Genomic DNA, 23935 nt, shown 5'->3' with positions numbered 1-23935 from the left:
GGTGCCAGGGAAGAGCCAGAGGCCGGATGCGGGGTCTCCTGGCACCAGCTCACCGCTCTCGCCTGCCGCACCGCGTCAAAGCAGTGTCGCACCTGGAGCCTCCGTCTGCCGTAGCCACTGTGGCACAAAGCGGCGAGCTGAGCTGGGAGGCACCGTGTCCAGCCGCTGCCCACTTCCTCCAGCCCCACCAGCAGCGCTCCCTAAAAATCTCTGGGAAATGGGGGGGGGGGCGGAGGGAGCTTTGCACCACAGCGCCGGATATGCTTAAGACGGCCCTGTGGGCATCTGAGCTTGCCTGGGGGCAACAACCTCCTCAAAGGGCTTCCTTAGCTGACCTTAAGAAGCCTCCAGGTTTATTCTGTGCCAATGGTGCTTCTCTGCCCTTGCAGCAGCTCTCTAAAGGAATGCTGGGGGGGGGGGGAGTCCCTCGTAATATTCAGATTGGCCCTAACTCTAGCAGTCGATCTGGCTGAACAGTTTCTGCCACTTTTCATCATTTCCAAGGATTGTTCTGGTAAAAAGTACTATGATTATCAGCACCAAGAAAGAAAAATCTATGCCAATTTTCTGAACTTGCATTCATCGCATTTACCAAAATTAGAAGCACCAGTAAAACAACAATGACATGCAAGACAATCCACAGGCTTCACACTGGAGGTTAGTGTCTTTAAGATAAATGCAGTAGTCATAAACTTATAGCAGCAATGAAAGAATAAACTATAATGGATACTCAATCCATCAGGTTAGAAGCAAGTGTGTGTGTGTGTGTGTGTGTGTGTGTGAGAGAGAGAGAGAGAGAGAGAGAGAGAGAGAGAGAGAGAGAGAGTGTTCACTATTATTCTAATCTCACCATCATAACAGATGGTGAGTTATATTCTAACCATACATTCTGGAAGCAGCTTCAGGGGTCGATTTCAGGATTTTCTCATCCGGTCTCGACTTACCTGAATCAGAATGCCACGGATCCGTTGCAGAAGACATTGGTTGGATGGTTTGTGGGTTCGCACCACAGTTGGATTCCACAAGTTCTCCTTCTGTGTGGATGCGAGAGGAGATGTTTGTGGCTCTCAAGGCAGCCTTGAGTGGGGCAATCTGGTTGAACTGGACTCTGGACAGGCAGCCAGAGAATCCCGGGGTATTGTATTTTCGGATCTCTTGGTCAATTTTTCCAAGTTCTGGAGGACAGAGGAAAGGAAAGGCTTTTCAACAGAGTTCACTGAAGAAGGAACCAGCAGCACGATCCTGCTCCGTGCTTCTAATCCCCACTTTCAGGAAGTTAGGCACATGGCAGACTTTGTAAGTAGTCTATCATACCCTCCAAATGCCCTGATTTCCCAGGGACAGTCTCACAATAACGAAAGCCATCGGGCTTCTATTTTCCACACCACTGCTGCCACCACTGAGCTCAGAGAGAAGGATGAGCCGGTGCTTGTCCTGAGCAACAGTGGCAGCAGCGAGGGAGCGTCCCATTGCCTCTCCATGGCTGCTGCCGGCCTCCTCCCTTGGGCAGCTCCTAGCAGCTGCTGGCCATCAGGTGAGAAGGACAGGCTGCCGAGGGGCAGGAGGAGGGCAGGGCTGCCCTGGTGGGGAGAAAGGCAGAGCAGAGCACAAAGAGTCTTTGTGCACTTGCCTCTAGTCTTACCCTTTTCTAACATTTATTTATTGATGTGTGCTTTTCTGTTTGTAAATCCACCAAAGAATAAAATAACATCAAGATAAAGGGGTTTTCTCAGGATGGTGAAGTGGGTGAGTGCTGTGGTGGAAGGACAAAAAGGGGGATCAGTTGGGGGGGGAGTGAGAAATGTCCCTATTTTCATCTGAGGAATGTTGGAGGGTATGCTATATACACCATATGAGCTGCTGCTTCTACCCATCACTTGCCTTGGGCTGAAGTTCTTAAACTGAACTTATGACGCCAGCATAGGTTCATGGGCTGAAAACCAATCTGTCCCTAAAAGCTCTTGTACCTGGCCCCCTCAGTCCTGGGGACTTTCGTTTTCTTGGAGTGCTGAAATAATCACAGGAATAGTCACCCATGCGGTGAACTCCCTTTTGCAACCTGCCTTTACACACGTGTTGAAACAGCTCTCATTCCTGCCAACCCTCCCACTTCAGCCAGGCGCTCTGCTTTTTTTAAAAGCAGCACTTACATTTATCCTGCACTAGACAAATCAACCTGTGTCCCAACCCAAACAGCAATTTACAGGGTTTTAAATTTTTTTTTTTAAAGAACTGCGAAGAAACACTGGGGATTGAGTGGGGAGGAAATGTGGTGTTATGGGCACAAGTCAACAGACTGGCCTTTCCCTGCTCTGCTGGAAACGTAATAGAACTGTAGTCCCCTCAACTCTCTCGAGCTGCAATAGGAATATAAACCTAGGTCAAGACAGACACCTTCAAACCACTTCCAGCACTTCTTCACCTATGTTTGTAGCAAAGGCATTCTCCGGGAATATGTGTGAGTGTGTGTGTGTGTGTGTATCTCTTCTTCTATTGAAAATTGAGAAACTATAAAGAAAGAATCATGGGCATAGCCAGGCTTTATTTGGGGGGGTGGGCAGAACCAAGTTATATGCGACGCAGTCATGTTGGTCTGCCATAGTCGAAACAAAATAAAAAAATTCCTTCCAGTAGCACCTTAGAGACCAACTAAGTCTGTTATTGGTATGAGCTCTCGTGTGCATTCAGGTATCTGAAGAAGTGTGCCTGCACACGAAAGCTCATACCAATAACAGACTTAGTTGGTCTCTAAGGTGCTACTGGAAGGAATTTTTTTATTTTGTTTCACAATTGGGCAGTTAGTTAAGTATTTTTATTTATTTACTTGGTTTAGGGGGAGAATTGCCCCCTCCTGGTTACGCCCATGGTAAGAATGGGGACTCTAATCTTTAAAGTAGGCTGTTGCTGTGTCTGCCTTTATTACAATGCTTTATCATCCATAGAACACTTAAAACCTGCAAATGACTTCCTAATCATTTACCGTATTTTTCGCTCTATAACACGCACCCGACCATAACACGCACGTAGTTTTTAGAGGAGGAAAATCTGTAGGCATGCTACCCGTAGGCATTTCCTCCATAACACGCACAGACATTTCCCCTTACTTTCTAGGAGGAAAAAAGTGAGTGTTATGGTGCAAAAAATACGTTACATGTTCCAAGCCTCAGAAGACTCAGTAAACAGCTATAATTTACAAGATGCAAAAGCAAAGGCTGATAGATTGTGCTGGTGACAGTTACAGAATTGGACAAACCAACTAGAATTCCACTTTTCCTCATTTTCCTCTTAAGACAAATGTGCTAATGGGATTTCTCATTAAAAATGGAATTGGGAAGGCAGGCATTCAAATAAAAACAATTTTGCACCTACCCCCCCCCCCCCATTTGCAATTAAAACTAGACAGATGCTCATTTAGAACTGAGCAATATATATACATTCAGCTTTCAGGAAGAAATCCTCCCATAAAGTTCAGGACTAAGAGAGCAAAAAGGGACATGAAGCCTGGATAGCAACTTGGTGCTGCTAACACCAAGGTTGCAGGTTGAATCCTCACAGCTGCCTATTCCTCTACTGCAGGGGGTTGGACGGGATGATTCGCAGGGTATTTTCCAACTCTACAATTCTATGTTTCTATGTCAGCTGCATCCACAAGGTTGAAATCCAATAGTTCATCCAACAGACTCCATTGGATATTTCTGCCAATTCATTCTGCCCCATTTGCAGCTGGAGCCATTTATGCCTTTGGGAAGCAGAAGAGGCCCAGCGACCTCACCCAAATCTTGCACCAATGGAGGTACCTAGTAGGTTTGGAGCTGAACCAAGACAAATGTTTAAAGCATGTCAAGGCAAAACGTTACCAGTTCAGACTGACACTAATGGCAAGAGTTTCTTCTGATAGACTAGAAGAAGAAAAATTATTGGGTTCAGAGCTGGATATGGAAAACCTATACAGTACAGAAAAGTGAAGGCTTTTAAAAGGAGAAATGCAGGAATTAAGGCTGCTGGCAGCATGTGAAGATTACTGAAATGATGCACAGAATGTGCTTCAGACACTCTAAACATAAATGCCAACTATTATTAGTAATACAACATAATGACAAGAGAGCTGGCAAAACCCAGCTGAAAGTGTCCATGAATGGCTGATTCACACTCAGCACTGAAATTGGGATGGCCAAGGCTAGGGAAAAAGTAAGGAAAAAGAACTCAGCACACACATTTAGCTTACTAAAGAATTCTATACAAATATATTGTTCCTGAAAATTAACAGCCCATATTTCTGCATATAGCTCTTGAGCATCACGCGTTTCAAAGACGTTTCTGTTCTTTTCCAGCACCAAGTTGTCTCTGTTAACACAGTTGGTAGTCTGGACCTGCACTCTAGCAGAACATGGATTAACATTTCAACATCAACATCAAATGTGACATTTTGGCTGTAACAGGGAATCCAGCTTCATGTTCTCCTTGACTGTGCAAAATAAATAAAATGGAACCTCACCATGGTCATTTTTGTGCTGAATTGGACAAGTTTAAATTGGAGGCACTGAAAAGTAACAATGCAGCATCCATGTTTGAGCTTCAGCTCCTCAGAACAAAAGTGGTTCATTCACTGGGACAGCAGAAACACCGGGTGCATCTAAACGATAAACTGGCTTCTACCACCTGAAACACCTTGCTTAGGAAGCGCTCATTTGTGTCCAGGAAATAATTGCCATGTATCTCTGGGACCAGTGATGTTGTTCCATAAGGAGCAGTTGTGCTACCACCTGTTCATGCAATTATGTGCTCACCAAACCCTGGACCCTGCTGGTCAGTCCCATCCCTAGCTAGCTCAATTTTTTTACAACATGCAAGGATTAAGAGGGCATGTGGCCTCCTAAACTGCTGCAAGCACCTTATCCACATCCTGAGGACTCAGAGGCTGAAACTGATCTTACGAAACCAGACTAGACGGGACACTAGGGTTGCCATATTAAAAAAAAATATCCGGACACCTGCAAAATTCCCCCCGATGCCATTTTTACACCCCAAAACAAGGACATGTCAGAAATTTTCCTGAGGTATGCAAGTCTACGGCACACTGCACACTTCCTCAGGACCTGTCACAACAATAGCATCAAAGTTGTTGCGGAGGTGCATGATTTTATCCTCTGTCACAGTAGACTTCTGGGAGCTGCAACATCCCATTCAGCAGGTAACATGTTAGGAAGCATCATACCATTTAGAATAGGTCTGCTGCCCAACTACTTGAAGATACAATGAAGGCAGCAAAGTAGACCTTCTTTGCTGTCTTCAGTGCATGATTATGTGCTCTAACATCTTTGCCACAAAAGCAATGCAATTTGTTTTGCAGACATTAATATTGTACAGCTTGATGAATAAGCAACTGGAATAAAAATTGTCCATACCCATAAATATGATTCAAAAGCTTTACTAACAGAACTTGCTCCAAAAACAAATACAAAAACAAATAATGATACATCCAAATAGTTCTACAGTCATACCTTGGTTATCTAACGCTTTGCGTCTCAAACATTTTGGCTCCCGAATGCCACAAACCTGGAAGTGAGTGTTCCGGTTTGTGAACATTTTTTGGAAGCCGAACGTCCAACGCGGCTTCTGATTGAGTGCAGGAAGCTCATGCAGCCAATTGGAAGCTGCACCTTGGTTTTCGAAAGCTGAATGGACTTCCAGAACAGATTCGTTCGAGAACCAAGGTATGACTATATAGTGTCATGTGCATGTTCAGCAAGGCTTATCTTCTTGCAAATTTGAAATTACTCTCTCTCCACACAGACTCTGTTTGCCTGGAGCTGTTCTCCTGTATCTTTATGAGACACCCTGTACAATTACACTATTAATGGTTTGTTGGTCTTTAGAAAAGTGGAAGATACTTGGCTAAATGCCTGCAAACATATTTTTCAGCTGATCTTAGTGATATTTGGCGTCAGCTTATGGTGAGAGAAATGATATAGCAGGGAATAATGCAGGTGAAATGCCCCCTGTTTGAGACTTAGAAGATTCTTGACATTTCAAATCAGTTTGAGTACTCCAACTGGAACTGCATTATGTGTGTTACCACATGAAAAATTACAAGAGCAGGAATCCTAAATATACAGCCTGCTTCATGGGTAAATAAAGCTCTGGAAATAATGATGGGGCAGGTTGGGGGGGGGGATTGTGGGGCTAAAATTTACCTGTTGCAGAAATGGTGCAGAATGATTTCAAAGCAATCCATTACAATGGCACATGGGGTTTACAGTGGCTTATTAAATGAAAAAAACGACAAAAACTCTATGATTTACAACTATAAGAAAATATTGCATTTACCACGTACAGTTTGCATTCCACCAGGACCATGCAAACCCCGTCTCTCCCTCTCTGAGTCTGACCCAACCTGGCCCCTTTCCCTCAAACTCCTCCCCCTGCCCAACCCCCCCCCCCCGCCCGTGCATAACAACTGTCACTCTGACTCACGGCTCTCCTCCACATGGACCCAGCCTCTGCCAGCACAACCTCCTGCTCAGGATCTTGCTCTCCGCGTCCAACCAGACCCACCTTCTGCCTATGCAGTTTGGACGAGGAGGAAGAGGAGCACAAATAGGTGAAGTCAAAACAGGACAGGATACACCTTTCTCCCCAAAAAGGGTGATCCCAGTTTTCTAGGGATGGGGGGCAACCCTTCATCCAGCACATATCATTGCAGTGCTGAGAGATCTGCACTGGGTGCCTGTTAAGCACAGAGCCAGTTATAAAGTTCAGCCACTGACAGACAAAGCTCTAAATGACTCCGGAGTCATGAAAAACCCTATTCACCTCCCTTGCCCAGGCAGGGCATTAAGATCAGCAAAGGAACCTGGTTTGTTTTGTGATGGCCTGATGTTTACCAGCATGTAGCAACACGGAGGCTGGATTTCAAACTGAAGGCAATATGTGATGCCTTTGAAGTAGGTGGTGCTTCGTCTGCATTGGGGTTCTCTTCTGCCAGCAATGCAAACATTCCCCCTCTTGGCCTCGTTGTTTAAATCACTTTAAAAAGTGCTGCTATTTTTCTAGAAAAAGATGTGCTGGAGCTCTCCAGGAACTCTGCCCTCATTCTCTCAGAATGGCAATGGCGCCCAATGGAGAGATGCTGGAGTTCCAGCTGAAAAAAGCCCTGGCTTTAAACTGTTTTAATTGCTATGGTTTTTAACTAGCTTCTTTTATTGCATATTTTAATTAGGATGTTTTAAATGCAACTGTTTTGCTGCATATTTCCACAATGTGTGGATTTCACAGTTACAAAATGCTTAGAAGCCATTTTGGCATGGAAGCGAAGTGTAAATTAAATAATAATAGTGATACAGAACAAAGATTTCCAATGAGAGGCAAGCACAACCATTTTAATTGAGTAATTTCATTTGGTTCCTTGAAAGAGTGAGAATGGAAATGGAACCCGCAAGATCCCAAACCATTAAGACTGCCAAATTGTTTGATGCCTGCCAAATTAAAATGAGGGAAAAACAAGATGCAGCAAAATGACTCAGCAGATAATAGGGACAGATAATAGCCCTATAACGTGATCGCTTGTTAAAGCAAAACCACACACACATTGCCTGTGTTGGCTCCAACGAGTCCCGTCTTCTGTCTTCAAAGATGGTCAACCAGCTGTCGCTAGAAAGCTTGCAAGCACACCAATGATGCCATCCGCACGCCTTGCTTGCCTGAGCACTCACAATCAGAGGTAAAGTGCCTCTGATGAGGGAGGCTCAGATTTGGCCTGTCATTGCTCACATCTATTGCCAGAGTTCTCTTCCATGGATTTGCTTAATCATTTTTGTACCATCCGAGCTACACTACATCTTGCAGCAATCATTCCATAACAGAATTAAACATTTTGCTTTCCATTTATAATACAAACCAATTGAAACGTCAAGTAAAAATGTCCTCAACTACTCAAAACAGACTTTGAGTCACTTTCAAAAGGCTTCTGACTTAGAATACTGTTTTCATCCCTTTGTACCTGGGTCTATTTTTGTTCTGCGTTTTTTCATAAACTGAGTTTGCAATGTTTTCTAAGCAAATGAACAACATCAAAAGCTAGGCTGTAATTTGTTAAACCTGGATCTAAAAACGCCCAGACTTTATCTCAGCTAGATATTCTCTTGGCAGCTCTGACTCCTTTCTTTCACATTTCTTAGTTGAGGAGCTTTTCCTATTTTCTCTTTATCTTTCATTGTATGTGCCATTAAATCCTCTTTAAGTCCTAACGGAATATCCAATAAAAATAGGATCACCTACCATTTTGCAATCCCAAAACTAGCAAGTGTTTGTCAAGTTCTTACGGACCCTTCACCGCCCCGTTTATCACACACACACACAATAACTAGGGGAAGGGGACAGGCTTGCAGGCGAGGAGCAGCACCCACGGGCTCCTTTTGTTTCTTGCCAACATGAGGGATCACCGACTGTGCTCCGAAAAAATTAAAAACTCAACGGGAGGTAATGCACCTTAAGGAAAGATCAGATACGCCGCCGATACAGCTGTTGCTTGTATGAATCAGCGTCATTTATTGACATAAAACAGAATTATTTGGCAGCTCGTGCAATAACAAATTTATCAGTCTAATGTCCCAGTCGGCTTCTTCTTCTTCTTTTTTTTTTTTTTTTTTGCTGACTGACTGAGGCAGCCTTTGGGAATGGAGATTCACTGGGAGAAGCTGTGAAAAAGGCAACTCCCGCCACAGCCCAAGGCCCGACCTTTCCGCCTGGCAAAACGAGCACCTGAGAAGCCAGAGGCCGGCAAGGCGGCCGGTCAGGCAGCAACGGCCCCCGCCCCCCCCCCGGCAGTTACCTGTTCCGGCCTCGCCTCGCCTCTCCGCCGCCGCCGCCTCCTCGGGCTCCTCCGCGTCTCCTTTTGTTGGCGGCGGGATGCCGGCTGCCTGTCGGGCTGCAGCCAATCGCCTCCCCCCGCCCCGGAGAAACGCAGGTGAGGAGCGCGTGCAAAACCCGGAGTCGAGTCCGCAACCAGTGGGGATACTATTTCTAACAGGCAAACAGAAAGACGTGGAGCGGATCTCTCTCTCTCTCGCCCAGCTCCCCGTCGGGGTCCCTTTTGGACAGGCACCCCCAAACTCGGCTCGCCAGATGTTTTGGGACTACAACTCCCATCATCCCTAGCTAACTGTGGTCAGGGATGATGGGAACTGCAGACAGTCCCCAAACATCTGGAGGGCTGCCTTTGGGGATGCCTACTTTTGGGCTCCATGATCACTGCAGATGGTGACAGCAGCCACGAAATTAAAAGACGCCTGCTTCTTGGGAGAAAAGCAATGACAAACCTAGACAGCATCTTAAAAAGCAGAGACATCACCTTGCCAACAAAGGTCCATATAGTTAAAGCCATGGTTTTCCCAGTAGTGATGTATGGAAGTGAGAGCTGGACCATAAAGAAGGCTGATCACCGAAGAATTGATGCTTTTGAATTATGGTGCTGGAGGAGACTCTTGAGAGTCCCATGGACTGCAAGAAGATCAAACCTCTCCATTCTGAAGGAAATCAGCCCTGTGTGCTCACTGGAAGGACAGATCGTGAAGCTGAGGTTCCAAGACTTTGGCCGCCTCGTGAGAAGAGAAGACTCCCTGGAAAATACCCTGATGTTGGGAAAGATGGAGGGCACAAGGAGAAGGGGATGACAGACGACGAGATGGTTGGACAGTGTTCTCGAAGAGACCAGCATGAGTCTGACCAAACTGTGGGAGGGAGTGGAAGACAGGAGTGCCTGGCGTGCTCTGGTCCATGGGGTCACGAAGAGGCCCGCCTAAACGACCAAACAACAACAACTTTTGGGTCTTTGATCCGGACCAGGAAGCCAAAGTGTGCTGCCTTCGCAGGAGGCGGCTGTGCAGCAACTCCAAGCGGCACACCTGAGTCTCCACCTCCCCCCAAAGAACATCAGGGATGGCTTTGTATACTTGGCAACACGGAGTCTCATGGCCCCAGCATAACAGCAGCCTGTGGGTCCAGCACTTGATATTGCTAAAAGCTCTTCTGTTTGCAGTTGTCATTTCTCCTAGAACAGTGTCCCCCAGTGTTTTGTGAAAAACACAAAAAAGGCCTGTGCCTCCTGTTGGCTAAGGATATACCAGCACAACATTGTTCTCGGGTGCCTTTCCAGCCTTTCCAAAGAAGCCTCGGCTGCGCTGCGCATCATGCGCTTCCTTAGGTGTTTGCAGTTTCATACTTGCGCCCGCGGGACAGGATTCACCCCCTCTCTCCGAGCCATAACATGGGGCGGAGGAGAGGGGACAAACCCAAGGAATGGCAGCTGTAGCCACTCTCATGACTTCTTCTTTTTACACTTTTGAAAAAAGTTAAAGCCAGGGCTATAACTTATGCAATATGTTTATTAGTTAGTTTTGTTAGCAAAACAAAATCACAGGTAACCCTGATCAATAAAACAAAGCAGCCAAAAGGCCATGCTGCATAAAAGAGAGTTATGCTGGAATTTGTTGATAGCCAACCTTCAGAGTATAGTAGACGCTCAGAGGATAGATAGTCCAGCTAAATGGGAGGTGAAATGGCCATCGCATTTCTCACATATGTCTCTTATTTACTGAAGTGGCAGCTGTGGTGGGCTCAGAACCATGGTTAATAAGGAAGGGGGGTTAACACTTCCCCATTTGCTTTGGCCTGACAACAGTTGCTCCCCAGAGGGATGCTGCTGCAGCAGGAGAAAAGCCCCATAAGCCCCGTGGGGCTGGAGGGGATTTTCATTAGGCCTGCAGCATAAAACATTCCTACATACAATGGTCCCAATCCTTACTGCTTTCCTATGGCTGCTGTTTAAAAAGGGAACAATGAAACACAATCATATTTCACATGTTGGCTATTACTTTGGCTCTTGTTAACATGAAGCAACAAAAATGAGGTGTTTCTCAACATGGAAATGTGGTTCACATGCTTGAAGGTTAGCTTTCATTGGTGTTTAATACAGTTCATTGGATAATAGTAAGAACATAATTATTTTTTTTCTGATAATGTGACTGATATTCTCAGTGTCTGAAAGTTGAAGAAGGAATCTGTTCTATACATGATATATATTACTGTATTATTTCAGATAATGTGGAATGTCTTCAGCTATCTCCTCTGCACAAATTCAAATTTTTGAATTTTTAAGTAAAATACATTTTGAAGTACTGAGGGCATATTGTTAAAATATGAAGAAGGCTAAATTTGGCCTCAGATCCAAAAGATTATTTTCCGCAGCCCATAGGATGCACACCAGAGTGCTGAGTTAATAGTGGCCAAAGAGAACTCTTCTTTTAACATAAAATTATCCCTGACACCTTGTTAGCAGTTTGCAGATGCTTTAAAAGCAACCAACCAACCACCATGAATTGAGCATTTTTGTTTACTAAGTATTTCATCTAGTAAAAATTAATTGAGAATGTTTGTGCATACTGAACCTTGGAAGATAATCCAGCATACAACTGAGTTTAAACCAGAAACTAAATGTACCAACATCCCTCTCAACCAGAAACATTTAGTATGACAGAGATCTTCTGCTTTTTTTAAAATGAAAAAAACCCAACACTTTGTGGTCCCATAAAACCTTGTATTTTAGCACTGCACACAATTGGAGCACACACAACTTAGTCTCTACAATTTTTTAACAGGAACGATTTGTCACTATTTTTAAAAACCATCTTCCAAATCTCCTCAAAGGCTAGTATAGGGGTTTATGAAGGAGAGGTTGCAAAAAATAGGGATGGAACTTTGAAGATAGGGACAATTGGATCCTATTTAATTGCAGTATGCAATGGAAACACATTTTCAATAGCTTGCTGACAATAATACAGACCTTTCAATATCACTAACTAATGCAAACCAGCAGGCAAATTTAGTGAAAATGTAACCTTAGGCTGTAAACTGGAGACTCTTTAAATTAACGAATTCTGCTCCATTAGTTTCTTATCTTCCTATTTAAGACCACACTCCTAAGCAACTTTACTCACAATAAAGTCCTGTTGAATGGGACCTGCTGTTAAACAATATTTATTTATTTCATAAAAATTATATGCTGTTTGATTCAAGAATTCTTGACGGATAACTCTTTAAAGGTGTTGACAACCTTTATATTTGTTCTGGTATACTTTTTATTAGTGCATTATTTTAATTATCTGTTTCTTTCTGATTTGTTAAAGGGGTTATTTACCTTCAGTCACACTGGGGCCTTGCATGTAAAAGTTTGCACAAAAATTGAAGTCGCTAATTCAAAATGTGAGCAATCATGATATAATCTTGAGATGCAGAAGCAAAACAATGACCTTGAATGAGTCCTGAAGGCATAGGATGCTATAGGCACCTGCCAGAGCAAAGCAGCATTGCTCAGGCCTGGCTCTTACTGGGAGATCCCCCTTGAATGAAAGTCAGGATACAGATATAATAAATTACCGTGTATAGACTCACGCAAACTAAATGAAATTTCAACAACCGAAAGGTAAGAGTATGACAATAACTGCTGCTCTCTCCCACACGCTGGGCCACCTGCTGAACCTGCTGCGCTGCAAATTACTAGATGTCAGTCACACATAATCAATCAATATCCTTATTTACCACCCCTAATGATCCATTAACTGGTCCCCACTTCTATTTCCTCAGCTACCTAATTACAAACAGATCTCAAAACAGAATTATTATTCCTTGATGTCATAAGATTTAGAATATGAACAAAAACAACAGCCCTTTTATCTAATACAAACTGCCAATTTTTGATATTTAGTTAAGGCTGCTATTAACAACAAAGCAACCAGCAACTTTTTGACTTTTAGAAGACACCTGAAGGCAGCCCTGTTCAGGGAAGTTTTTAATCGCTGATGTTTTACTGTGTTTTTAATATTTTGTTGGGAGCTGCCCAGAATGGCTGGGGCAACCCAGTCAGATGGGCGGTATACAAATAATAAAATCATGACCATCATCCTCATCTTCTAATAGATACATGGGGATACCTTATCGCAGAGTATAAATGTATCTTTGAGAATAAGCATTTTGCTTCGTTGTACTGTTAGTTTTATTTTGAAATGCCAACAGGGTTCCAAGAAGCACTCGAGGACCAAACTTCCAAAAATAATCATGGTCTACATACAAACTATTTGAAAATACTAAGCTGGTTGCTTGCAACTGCACACGCACTCTTTTTTCACTTGTCCAAAATATTTCTGTTGTAGCTCTTTATCAAGTTTATGTATTTCCTGAAATAAGAGTTTGCTGAATTACAAAATTAATTTAAAGGTAGAATTAACGGCTGCAGGAGACCTATAACCATTTCAGGGGCGGGGGAGAAAACACTTCGGTAGAGAAAGAATTGAAATTGCCCTGAGAAAGTCCACGATTTTCCTTCAGGAAATCAAAGTTTCACACATTGCTAAAAGTCAATTACACAGAGTAGATTCAGACAGGGTCGGCCTGCTGTTTTTAATGAGGGTTGCAGATGCAGCGGCATCATAGGATGCAACAAGTGTGGGGTTGTGTTCTAACTGACCTAGATACACACAAGCAGCACACAAGGAGAAGGACACACAGCTTCCTCTGAGCTCTAGGAGCTTGTGTAAGACACATGGAGAGCCCTGCTGGGTCAGGTCAAAGGCACATCTGAGGCAGCCTCCGCTTTCCACATTGGCCACCCAGAAGCCTCTGGCAAGTCAGACAGCAGGACCTGAGGACAAGAGCCTTCTCCTCCCTTGGGCTTCCCAGGAAGCAACTGGAATACGGAGATAGGATCCTCTGGCAGTAGATGTGGAACACAGCATCCTGCACAGAGGTGCATTCACTGGAACAAGGATCCTGGCAGTAAAATAGAAATATGGACAAGCCTTTTTCGGAGAAGTTTGCAAAAGTCTTTAAATGCAGATCTCCAAGTATCTGTGTGAATGGAAGAAAAGGCTGGAAAATAGCCCCCCCGATTTCTATACCACTTGGAGGGCTGCCTCAATGCTTTTATCAATGTTTTATCGGTAGCATAATTGGCATGCAGTGAACATAAAATGTGAATTTAATTTAGCAATAATTGGCTACTTCTGTTGATTTGGAGTTTCTGAGAGTCTCTTGGTAAGAAGAGAAATGCTACGTCTTGGCATGATAGATTTGCTTCCTGCCGCTCTGAGCCCTTTATTTCGCTTTGGTTGGATGCTTTACTGCTTTCTGAAGAAATGCATTAAGTGCGGAAGAGAACAAAGGAGTAATCAGAATGGAAATCCAGAGACGAAGCCATGTTCCTCTGCTGCAGCAAAAACAACATAATGGTTCAGATTTCTCAGGACACAATTTATTGTAGCATGAACTTTCATGGAACCTTCAAGGTAGTCGAAGCTGAAATGCTCACCACCCCAGTCCTTAAAAAAAACACCTCCCTTGACAACAAATACTTCCATGTTTATGAATATTTATTATCAAGTTTTTAGTTACTAATGTATGTAAACATGTAATGTATTGATTCCCAAATTGTGGAGAGGTGCTGGTGGAGAAGGAAATACAGTGGTACCTCAGGTACCTCAGACGCTTCAGGTTACAGACTCCGCTAACCCAGAAATAGTACCTCGGGTTAAGAACTTTGCTTCAGGATGAGAACAGAAATTGCATGGTGGAAGCAGGAGGCCCCATTAGCTAAAGTGGTGCTTCAGGTTAAGAACAGTTTCCGGTTAAGAACGGACCTCTGGAACGAATTAAGTTCTGAACCCGAGTGCCACTGTATTGGGTACCATCTGAGCTTTGTGTTTGCCAGAGCCATAATCTCATGGGTAGCCAGGGCCATCTTTAGCATATGCGCCACCAGGGTACAAAGAGCCACCCAATGCCCCATCTGAATAATACATCGGTTCTGAGCATGCCCTGAGTTGTTTCCTTGAAGGCCAGATCTTCTAAAAGCTTGTAGCATGTTCTGGTAACCAAAGAAGCAACAGGATGTGTCTTCTAGGTTGAGGATCTTTTGATATTTGAGCTAGTACTGTATTAGTTTTTTGACCTTGCTAGAGAGAAATAGCACGGATGCAGTGGGAGTTTCTTTCCATAATAAATATCTAGTTTTTACTTAATCTTTCTGCATTTATGACTTGATTTGGGAGGGGAAACGATGGGTGGCTTGTGTAGGTGTTGCAACAAAGTCTGTATTAACCATTTCCCTGCATTCATTCATTAAAAGACAGATGACCTTGGGGTCCCTTCCAACTCTGCAATTCTATGAAAAGCTGCTGCTGCTGCTGCTGGATGGAGCAAAGCAGGCTGATCCGAGCCACATGCAATTCCAAAGTATTTTGCAGGGCATTTCCAGAAAAGGCATGTGGGTCTGCTTCCAACAAGCTCCCCTCCTAGCTTAAAGTTCAGAATATTTTGCAGGATTTATTCCTTGCAAGCACAGAACAGCCATTGTGTGGCCCCTTTAAAAGTGCCAGTTCTGCAGACTGAAGCAATTGACTAGGTATATGTGGGGCAAGACAATTCCCAAGGTAGACTGGTCCCAATCTGTTAAGGGCTTTATACACTAACGGGAGCACTCTAAATCTGGCCAGGTGACAACTTGGCAGCCAGTGCAAATCTCTGAGCAGAGGTGTAATACGCCGACATGGTCTCACTTCTGCCAGCAACCATGCTGCAGGAATCTTCACTAACTGCAAAGAAAGCCCCATACAGAGGGCACAGCAGTGCCTGGACTACCTTGGTCAAGCTACCCTGGTCCAGGAATGGCCGCAGCTGTCCTACCAGCCGAAAGTGGCAAAAGATGCTTGAAGCCATCCTTGGGCCTCCTTGGGCCTCCAGGGACAATGCTGGATCCAGAAGCACCGCAGACTGTGAATCTGCTCCTTCGGCAGGAAAGCGGCCCCATCCAGGGCAACAATGGGCCATTTCTTCAACGTGGTGGGAACCAGGCACCCACAGCACCTTTGTCTGGCTGGGATCCAGGCTCGGCTTGTTTCCCCTCATCCAGCCTATCCCTGCATCCAGGCCCCGGTCCAGGCCTCCCCTGATTCAGCTGCTGTGGAAAATACACCTGTGTCATCAAGGCTCAAGATGGCACCTCACCCAAAGCTCTTGCTCTCAGCAGCTTCATATAGATATTAAATAGTACTGGGGATAAAATGGGGCCTTGTGGCAGCCTCCCCCTAGGTACTCCCTGGACATGGTCACATAAGGTAGGTTCCAAAGCCCTGTAGCCTCCTACTACCTTTGGTGAAAGGTTGCCAAGGCTGGTTTAGTCCCATGGGTCTAGAGAATCTGTGTCATTCCAGAATGCCTGCATTGGTCCCACCACAACCCTCTCTGGTATTTACAACCACCTGGTAGTTAGTTCAACTCTCATACTCCCTCCCCTATAGACAGATTTATCAAAGTAGTTTCTCCAGAGAGCTTCCTTTTTGAATAATGGGGAGAAAATCTGTTTGTTGATGGATGGCAATAAATACAATACAGCGGTACCTCAGGTTACATATGCTTCAGGTTACATACGCTTCAGGTTACAGACTCCGCTAACCCAGAAATATTACCTCGGGTTAAGAAATTTGCTTCAGGATGAGAACAGAAATCGCGCAGCGGCAGCAGGAGGCCCCATTAGCTAAAGTGGTGCTTCAGGTTAAGAACAGTTTCAGGTTAAGAACAGACCTCCAGAACGAATTAAGTTCTTAACCCGAGGTACCACTGTACAGATAAGGCCTATGCATTCACCTTAGCAGCTCAAAGGATCAGGGAGAATTTCATTGTACAACATGGGGTCTTTGTGGGCTGGGACCACCTGTGCTAAAGTATACTTCTATACTGTTTGTATTGTTGTGATGACCAACGGTTTCTAACAAATAAATCTGACTGACTGACCTAACCAAAGGGTCCAGGGCCAGTTTCTTTAGGAGTGGCTGTCCCACTGTCTCTTTCAAGGTGAGAGGGGCCAGTCCCTCGTGCAATGAATCATTAACAGTGGTGTGGACCCAAACAACAACCCCCTCTGCTAGATTTCGTGAACCAAGTGATGTGGCTCAAGAGGACATGCAGTTGGGCAAATAGCCACAAGTACCTTGTCCACATCAGGCTGCGTAAATTGACAATGATCCCATGACACACCCCAGATTTTGGCACTGGGTACTTCAGTTAGAACTGCAAAAACAGCAGAATCAAAGTCACTCTGAAGTACGAGACTTTATCCTCAAAATGTGCAGATGTTGATCACAGCGGGTCCTTGAAAGCTCCAAAGATCCCTCTCCCTGATGGGAATTGCTGTCTCTTTGACCGAGCATCAGAGGACGCACAGGTAAGTGGCTTGCACTTAGGGGCCATGTTGTGTGAAGGAACACAAATTGCACCCAGCGAGGGATTCACACTCACTCCTGGGTCTCTGGCTGAGTGAAATAGTAAGTGGGGTTGTTGGGGTTTTTTGCTGGTCACCCACCCTTTTTTTTTTTTACTGAGTGCATATAGTTGAATCCGTGTAAGTTAATTTGCATATTCTGTGGCTCCACCATACAAAAAAGCTTGAACCTGGTGCAGTAATCAATTGTTGGCAAGTTCAGATCCCACAGACGGTAGTATCCTGGCAGCAGTTTCCCCTACAAGCAGCCTAGCTACTCCATTCTGCATTAGCTGTAGCCTCTCCACCAAGCCCAAGGGTAGCTCTCCATATAGTGCATTGCAGTAGTACAACCCTGAGGTTGCTCCTACAGAGACAACTGTGGTCAAGCTACCCTGATCCACGAATGACTATAGTTGCCTTACCAGCCAAAGTGGGTAAATGGCACTCCGAGCGACTGAGAACCCCTGTGCCCCCCTCCAGCGACAGAGCTAGATCCAGGAGTACTCCCTGACTACACCTCTGCTCCTTCAGTGCAACTCCCTGCAGAGAACTGACTGGTCTTCCAGTCCAGAATCTGCTCACACCCAGAGCTTTTGTCTTTCCATGATTCACTTGGTTTATCAGACTGGTCCAGGACCTGTACAACCACTTTGAATAAAATGTTACAGAGATCAGCATATTGATGGCACCTCACTCCAGATATCCTAATGATCACTCTCTGTGGCTTCATACAGATGTTCAGTAGCACTGGAGACAATCTAGTGCCCTGCACTAGGGGGCTGAGAAACATTTGCCAAATGATATCCTCTGGAATCGTCCAGGGAGATACTATTGGAAGTCCTGCAGAACAGTGCCCCTGATCCCCATCTCCCACAGATGGTCCAGGGGATTGTTGGTATCCAAAGATGATGAGAGATCGAGTGGGAGCATCATGGTCACACTCCAGCGTCACTCTCCCAATGAAGGTCCTCCATCAGGGTGACCTAGGCTGTTTCAGTCCTGAATCCAGCTACAAATGCACACGGAGATACAGTTAAGTTAAACTGCTCACCTGCATAAGTGCATTGTTCCTTTAAAAATCAGGATATTCTTGCTGCATACTCTATGTAAATGAACACTTTTTCAAGTTTTGATCTTTACCCTTTAATTAGTTTGCACCGAACATGCATGTAAATTGTGGGAAGGTAAAATCTCTTCATTCCATATTGATCGTTCTGCTGCTGTGATCAGTGCCCTTGAATTTATTTTCAGGGAATTACAGGGTGAGTCCTTTAAAAGAGGCCCCGTGGATACAGATACACTCACCCTGTACAAGAGGAGGCCTTTCAGTGGGGAAGCAGAATGGAGCTAAAGAAAACCTTGAGCTTCTATTTATAATGCATCATGGAAACGTTGAAAAGCAGGACTGATCGTGACTGGCACCATACATGATAGTTCACGTGGAAAATCACAAACTAAACAACTCAGTGTGTAGGTTTACAAAAACTCATTTACAACAACGTACAGCGTTTCAACAACTTCTAATTCATTTAATCTTAAATAATGTATACAATGCCAAGATAATAATGACTTGAGCAACTCAGTATCTCAAAGTCAAGCAATCCAAATATTTCTGAAAAAGTCCATGAGGTAAACTATGTGTAGACTTGCGCTGCTGCAGTCTCAACAGAACTCCGACAATGAGATCTTTGGATTTCAGTCTCTGTTTCATGAATTAAATATTAATTCCTTGAATAAGTCCAGGGTCTGGCACGTGATGAGATATACATTGGGGGGGGGGAGGGGCAGGAAGAGAAAAACGACCTGGTTACAAGACCACAATTCTCTCACAATTCTCTCTCTCTTTTTTTATTAAGCGCTAATATTGAAATGGGGCAGAATCGTAAACCTACACACAGAGTTGTTTAGTTTGTGATTTCTCTCTCTGAATTCCTTGGGTGTGTCGTGGTTCAAGTGGAAAGGCAGTATACTGGAGGCATGCAAGGAAGCGGCAGTTTTGCACAGCCCATGCAATTTTTGTCTCAGGCCCTTATCAGCCACAGACTCTTTTGTCTTGCATCCTCCCACCATAATCTGTTCAGCAGAAGCAAAAAAAAACAAAACAAAACGGTGATGCCTACAAAGGCTTTTTCAAAAGAAGTAAGAACTCTTTGACCGTGAGCAGGAACTGAATGGGGAGGGAAGGCTCTTAGCTGAACCACGTCAGTAGTGACGTGATTTAGATAATGGTTTGAAAAATACTAAAAGTCTACCTTCAAAGAACTGGCTGAGGAGTTCAAATCAATATGCTCCTTCTAGTCTTTAGTCTCCTACGTAGAGTTTTCTGCCTACTTGGGTTCCACTTTCTTTAGCTGCCCTGTTTTGGGGGCAGAATCCTTAGACACTCTCTTCCTCCCTGTGCCCTCCCCACAAACAAAACATGCAGGGCCCCCTTGCCTCGAGTACAGCAAGGTTTTTTTTAGCCCCCTCTTTCATTTGTGCCTTCTTACTACAGCCCCATGTTTCTGTGGCTCTTTGCAACAGAAAAAGTGTTTACAAACTAATGAAGAAGAAAAAGCAAGGGTTGGGGTAAACCACATAAAGACAGCTCGGGAAGGCAGTGATTCTGAGAGCTTCTTAATGGACAAAAAGGAGAAAGACAAACATTCCCAGGACAATTGCAGACCCAGGCGAAAGAAAGGACATTTGTTGCACTTTGGCAAAGCAGCACAGGTAGAAAGGCATCACAAATTATGAGCTGTAGTTGAAGTGTCTGATTGTGTCATGTCCACCTGCCTGTTTTTCACTGCATGGCTCAGCTTCCTTCTCAAGGAAGGGCTTTGTTAAAGTTTCCTGCAACAATGCCTCCTCTGCCACTTCAAACAGTCCTCTTTTCTCTGCCACTGGAAAGGAAAATGAGACCTCTTTAACATGTTAAATGGTGCTCCCACAAGCAACTCTGCAGAAATGACAACAAAATGATAGTTTGGCCAACAAAACTGTCTGTGTTTAGTGCAGAGAGGAGGATTTCTAATATTCCAACAGACACTGGGAATACAGAAGATATCCTGCACAGCTTTCTATGCCTCTCAACAAAATGCCAGCCCTGTATTTCCCTTGGCAAAAAATGGCAGCATCATCAGAATTCATCAGAATTTAGAAGCAGAAAATCAGATCTGGCTTACAACATAATCAATATACAAATTTAAAATAGCTAGGACCAATTCTTTCCAGTGGCGATGGGCACACAAACAATACCATGGTAATACAACAATACAAGAAATACGCAGAGCAATCCACACTGTGCTGGACAAACCTCTGCCTAAATCTTAGCACAGCAGGAGTGAAAGGAGCTTCCCTGTAAGTGTGGATCCCATTCCTATGCATGTCTCCTGGGGCTCAGAGGGACTTACTCCAAAGTAGGTGCGCCTAGGATGCCAACCTGTATATTATTACAAAGTGATCAGTTCAGTTGTAGTCGGTTGTTACATTAATATTCTACCTTTCCTCCAAGAAACACAGAACCTGCCTTTCAACTTTTATTTTCACAATAACCCTCTGGGGTAGGTTAGTTCAAAGGATGGTGGGGTAGTCCAAGGTCGGGGGGGGGGGGCTTCATGGCCGAGTGGGGATTTCCCATGACCTAGGCTGATATTCTCACCACTATACTGTACTGCCCCACATATACTTATTTAGTTAAGAAAACGTCTCACAGAGGAGGCAGGCTGCTGTATCCACAGCACTGATGCATTCTGTGACCAATCACATCCTTTGCTGGGGGCCAATAATTCTGCTGCTATCTTGCATGCAGCCATGGTTTATGGCTTACTGCTCACGGGATGTCAGGAGCAGGGTAAGCCATGAGCATAATGCTATGACAAACCATAGCTTAGCTCACAGCAGTGTAGAAGCAGCAGGATCAGAGGATTGTCTCTCCTGGAACAAGCACATGTGCTCATTTGTGCCAAGCTGTGGTTTGGCTTAGAATTGCATGCAAACGAGGACGTTGTGTTTACAACAGTCCATTTCCAATGAAATGATTTAAAAGGTGTGTGTGTGTGTGTGTGTGTGTGTGTGTAGGAAAGAGTGAGTGAGAGAAATTAAATTTGCACATCCGAAGGAATAAGTGTCAATCACACAGATGTATTAAGGAATGTGGTAGCTTGATCTCTTGATCACAAAATCCTCAAACAATCCTTCTAGTTTCGTGGAACTTGATGGAACAGCTTGCTAATATAATCCTGGGACTGTGGAACTGGGGGAAAGGTCAACATACTGATCTGGGGGAAGTATATCTGAATTACTTCCTCTATGTCTCTCCATATAGATTGTTTTATGCTTCCTAGTTCCCCAAACAATAGGAGGCTTTAGAAGCAGACATTTACTGTTGGGGGACTATATTGCAAGCAGATTGTTTAGATCCAAATTTTCTGTGTATGTATTTGACAGGTCAGCATTCACACAGCTTTAGTTTTGTCAGTGACTGATATTCATTCCTCCACTTTTCGCCTCCCTCAGTGAGTGAGACTTGAAGGAATACAGCCACAAGTCTTTTGTGGTTTTTGTTGTCTCCCCCATTCAGTCATTCAAAGCCCCCACTGCCCTTTTCCTGTTCTGTGAATGCATTCAGGCATCTCTGCATCTTTAAAAAAACAAAATTTTGCCCAGGAAGTGGGCAAGAGAAATGCTACCAGTCTTAGTTATAACATTTCACAATGGACAAAATGAAGACTGCTGCTTTTGGGGGATAGGCTGGGTGGGCTATCCATTTCAATGTGGGTTTAAAAAACATTTAGAGTGATAGATAGATATGATAGAGAGATCTATCTGTATTTCAAACACTCTTAGGACACGGGGTCAGGTTCAGATGTGTGCCAAATGCAGGTGTCCTTGACCTGCTCTGGAAGAGGGTAGGACTCGAACCTGTGCAAGCTCGAAGCTGCAAGAAAGGAGATTCCAACTAAACATTTGGAAAAACTATCTGACAGTAAGAGCTGCTTGGCAGTGGAACAGACTCCCACGAGAGGAGGCGGACTCTCTTTCCTTGGAGGTTTTTAAGCAGAGGTTGGATGGCCATCTGTCAGGGATGCTTTAGCTGAGATTCCTGCATTGCAGGGGGTTGGACTAGATGACCCTTGGGGTCCCCTCCAACTCGACAATTCTATGATGCTTGCCATGCTTCTTTCCTTTCCTTTTCCTTTAAAAAAAAACAACAGTCATGGGTTGGGGCATAAATTGGTCCATACAGTTTTCCTTAATGAAAATCCTCTCAAAGCTATTTGCCTATCACTTTTTTTTTAAGAATAATTTTTTATTAACCGACCAATCACATCAAATCAAACCAAATTACATAAATTCCAAATTACACAGCCGAATTTTAAATTTTTGTTGGGGGTACCCATATTTCAAGTTCCGAAGGGGATCCAGTCAACTTCTTGCTTCTTACTGCTGTTTTAATGTCCACAAATCTAACCTTATGATGTTCACAGTACTATCCAGTCCTTTCTTATTGTTTTTCCACATCTCTTGTTGTTATTTTCATATATTTTTCCTTTCTCTTTGTGACCTCTGATAGTCTCCGCAAGCTGGTTAGAACATTTTGTAATCCTGCGTGGATATTATTTTTTTTTATCCAGTAGCCATATCCAGACGTTTTCCATGTAACATCACTTCCATACATCAAAACAGTCTTAGCGTCATTAATCTTCACCAATCTGCCTCCTTTCTCAAAACCTCTGAGGAGATTCACCAGGAATGCAGTCTGAAAGCAAGTCCGTTCTTCCTCCCGGCTATAAATCCTTTGGCAAGATGGTGACTCCGAATTAATTGCTGCGCCATTCCAAAAGCTCTTATTGCTTCTCGGTCTCCATAAAGCATACTTTTGGTTAAAGTTTATCTCCACACAGACCTTAATCATCCTGCTTGGGTCAGTTAAACCGACGATTCTAATGAGGAGGGGTTCTTGTAAATCACATAGAACGAAAGTAAAAAAGGTCCCCCCCCCATTCAGCCCCGTTGTCAACATACCCAGCCTTTGGTGTATCTTCATCGTAAAATATTCCTGTTTCTCCAACCCGTCGTCTTCTTTCGCAGAGGTCACTTAAATTAGCAGACTTCACTCCCCTTCTTCACTTGAAATATGTGCATTTGCTTCTTTTGTAATTAATTATTCCAAATTGCTGCAGCTAGTGCGCGATCAGAGACAGCGTCCAGGAGAGCCGAGGACCACACGGGGGCATTCTGCCTAGTGCCCTCACCCCCTTCTTTCGAATTAAGGGGTGATTTATGGGCACAGCAGGCAAGGGCAGTGTTCCCCATTTCCTTGGGGCAACAAGGGAGGCTGCCTACTCCCATAACAGCCTCTTAATTACCCCATGTGGGTTGGAGAGATGGTATTGTCGGCCATCTTCCAATGCGCCCCCTAGTGGCCCCCCGCTATTTGCCTATCACTGAACCTTCCTCCCCAAGCACCACAGCTGAAAATACCTCCAAGAGCCCCTTTCAGCTGCTCAAAAAAAAGATAATGTGGAAAAAAACAAGAGATACAGTCAACAACTTCCAACATCTCATCCACTTGGGTTTTCTCAGTGCTATTTTTCTAGAAAAAGAGGTGCTGGAACTCACCATGGACGCCTCCCTTCTTCCCTT

At 44.3% G+C, this 23935-nt stretch overlaps 1 protein-coding gene across 1 annotated transcript in view; it reads right to left on the bottom strand.

Annotated features, from left to right (window-relative positions):
* CNTNAP2 (contactin associated protein 2) overlaps positions 1-23935 on the bottom strand; it is a 971924-nt gene that overhangs the window by 12975 nt on the left and 935014 nt on the right. Inside the window, exon 22 of the mRNA XM_053359792.1 lies at positions 945-1175. Within this exon, the coding sequence (XP_053215767.1) occupies positions 945-1175 (231 nt within the window). The remainder of the gene's footprint in view (positions 1-944; positions 1176-23935) is intronic.

This window comes from Podarcis raffonei, chromosome 12 (genome assembly GCF_027172205.1).
Source record: "Podarcis raffonei isolate rPodRaf1 chromosome 12, rPodRaf1.pri, whole genome shotgun sequence".
In the NCBI taxonomy this organism is placed as follows: domain Eukaryota; kingdom Metazoa; phylum Chordata; class Lepidosauria; order Squamata; family Lacertidae; genus Podarcis; species Podarcis raffonei.
This window is presented reverse-complemented; position numbering and strand designations above follow the sequence as displayed.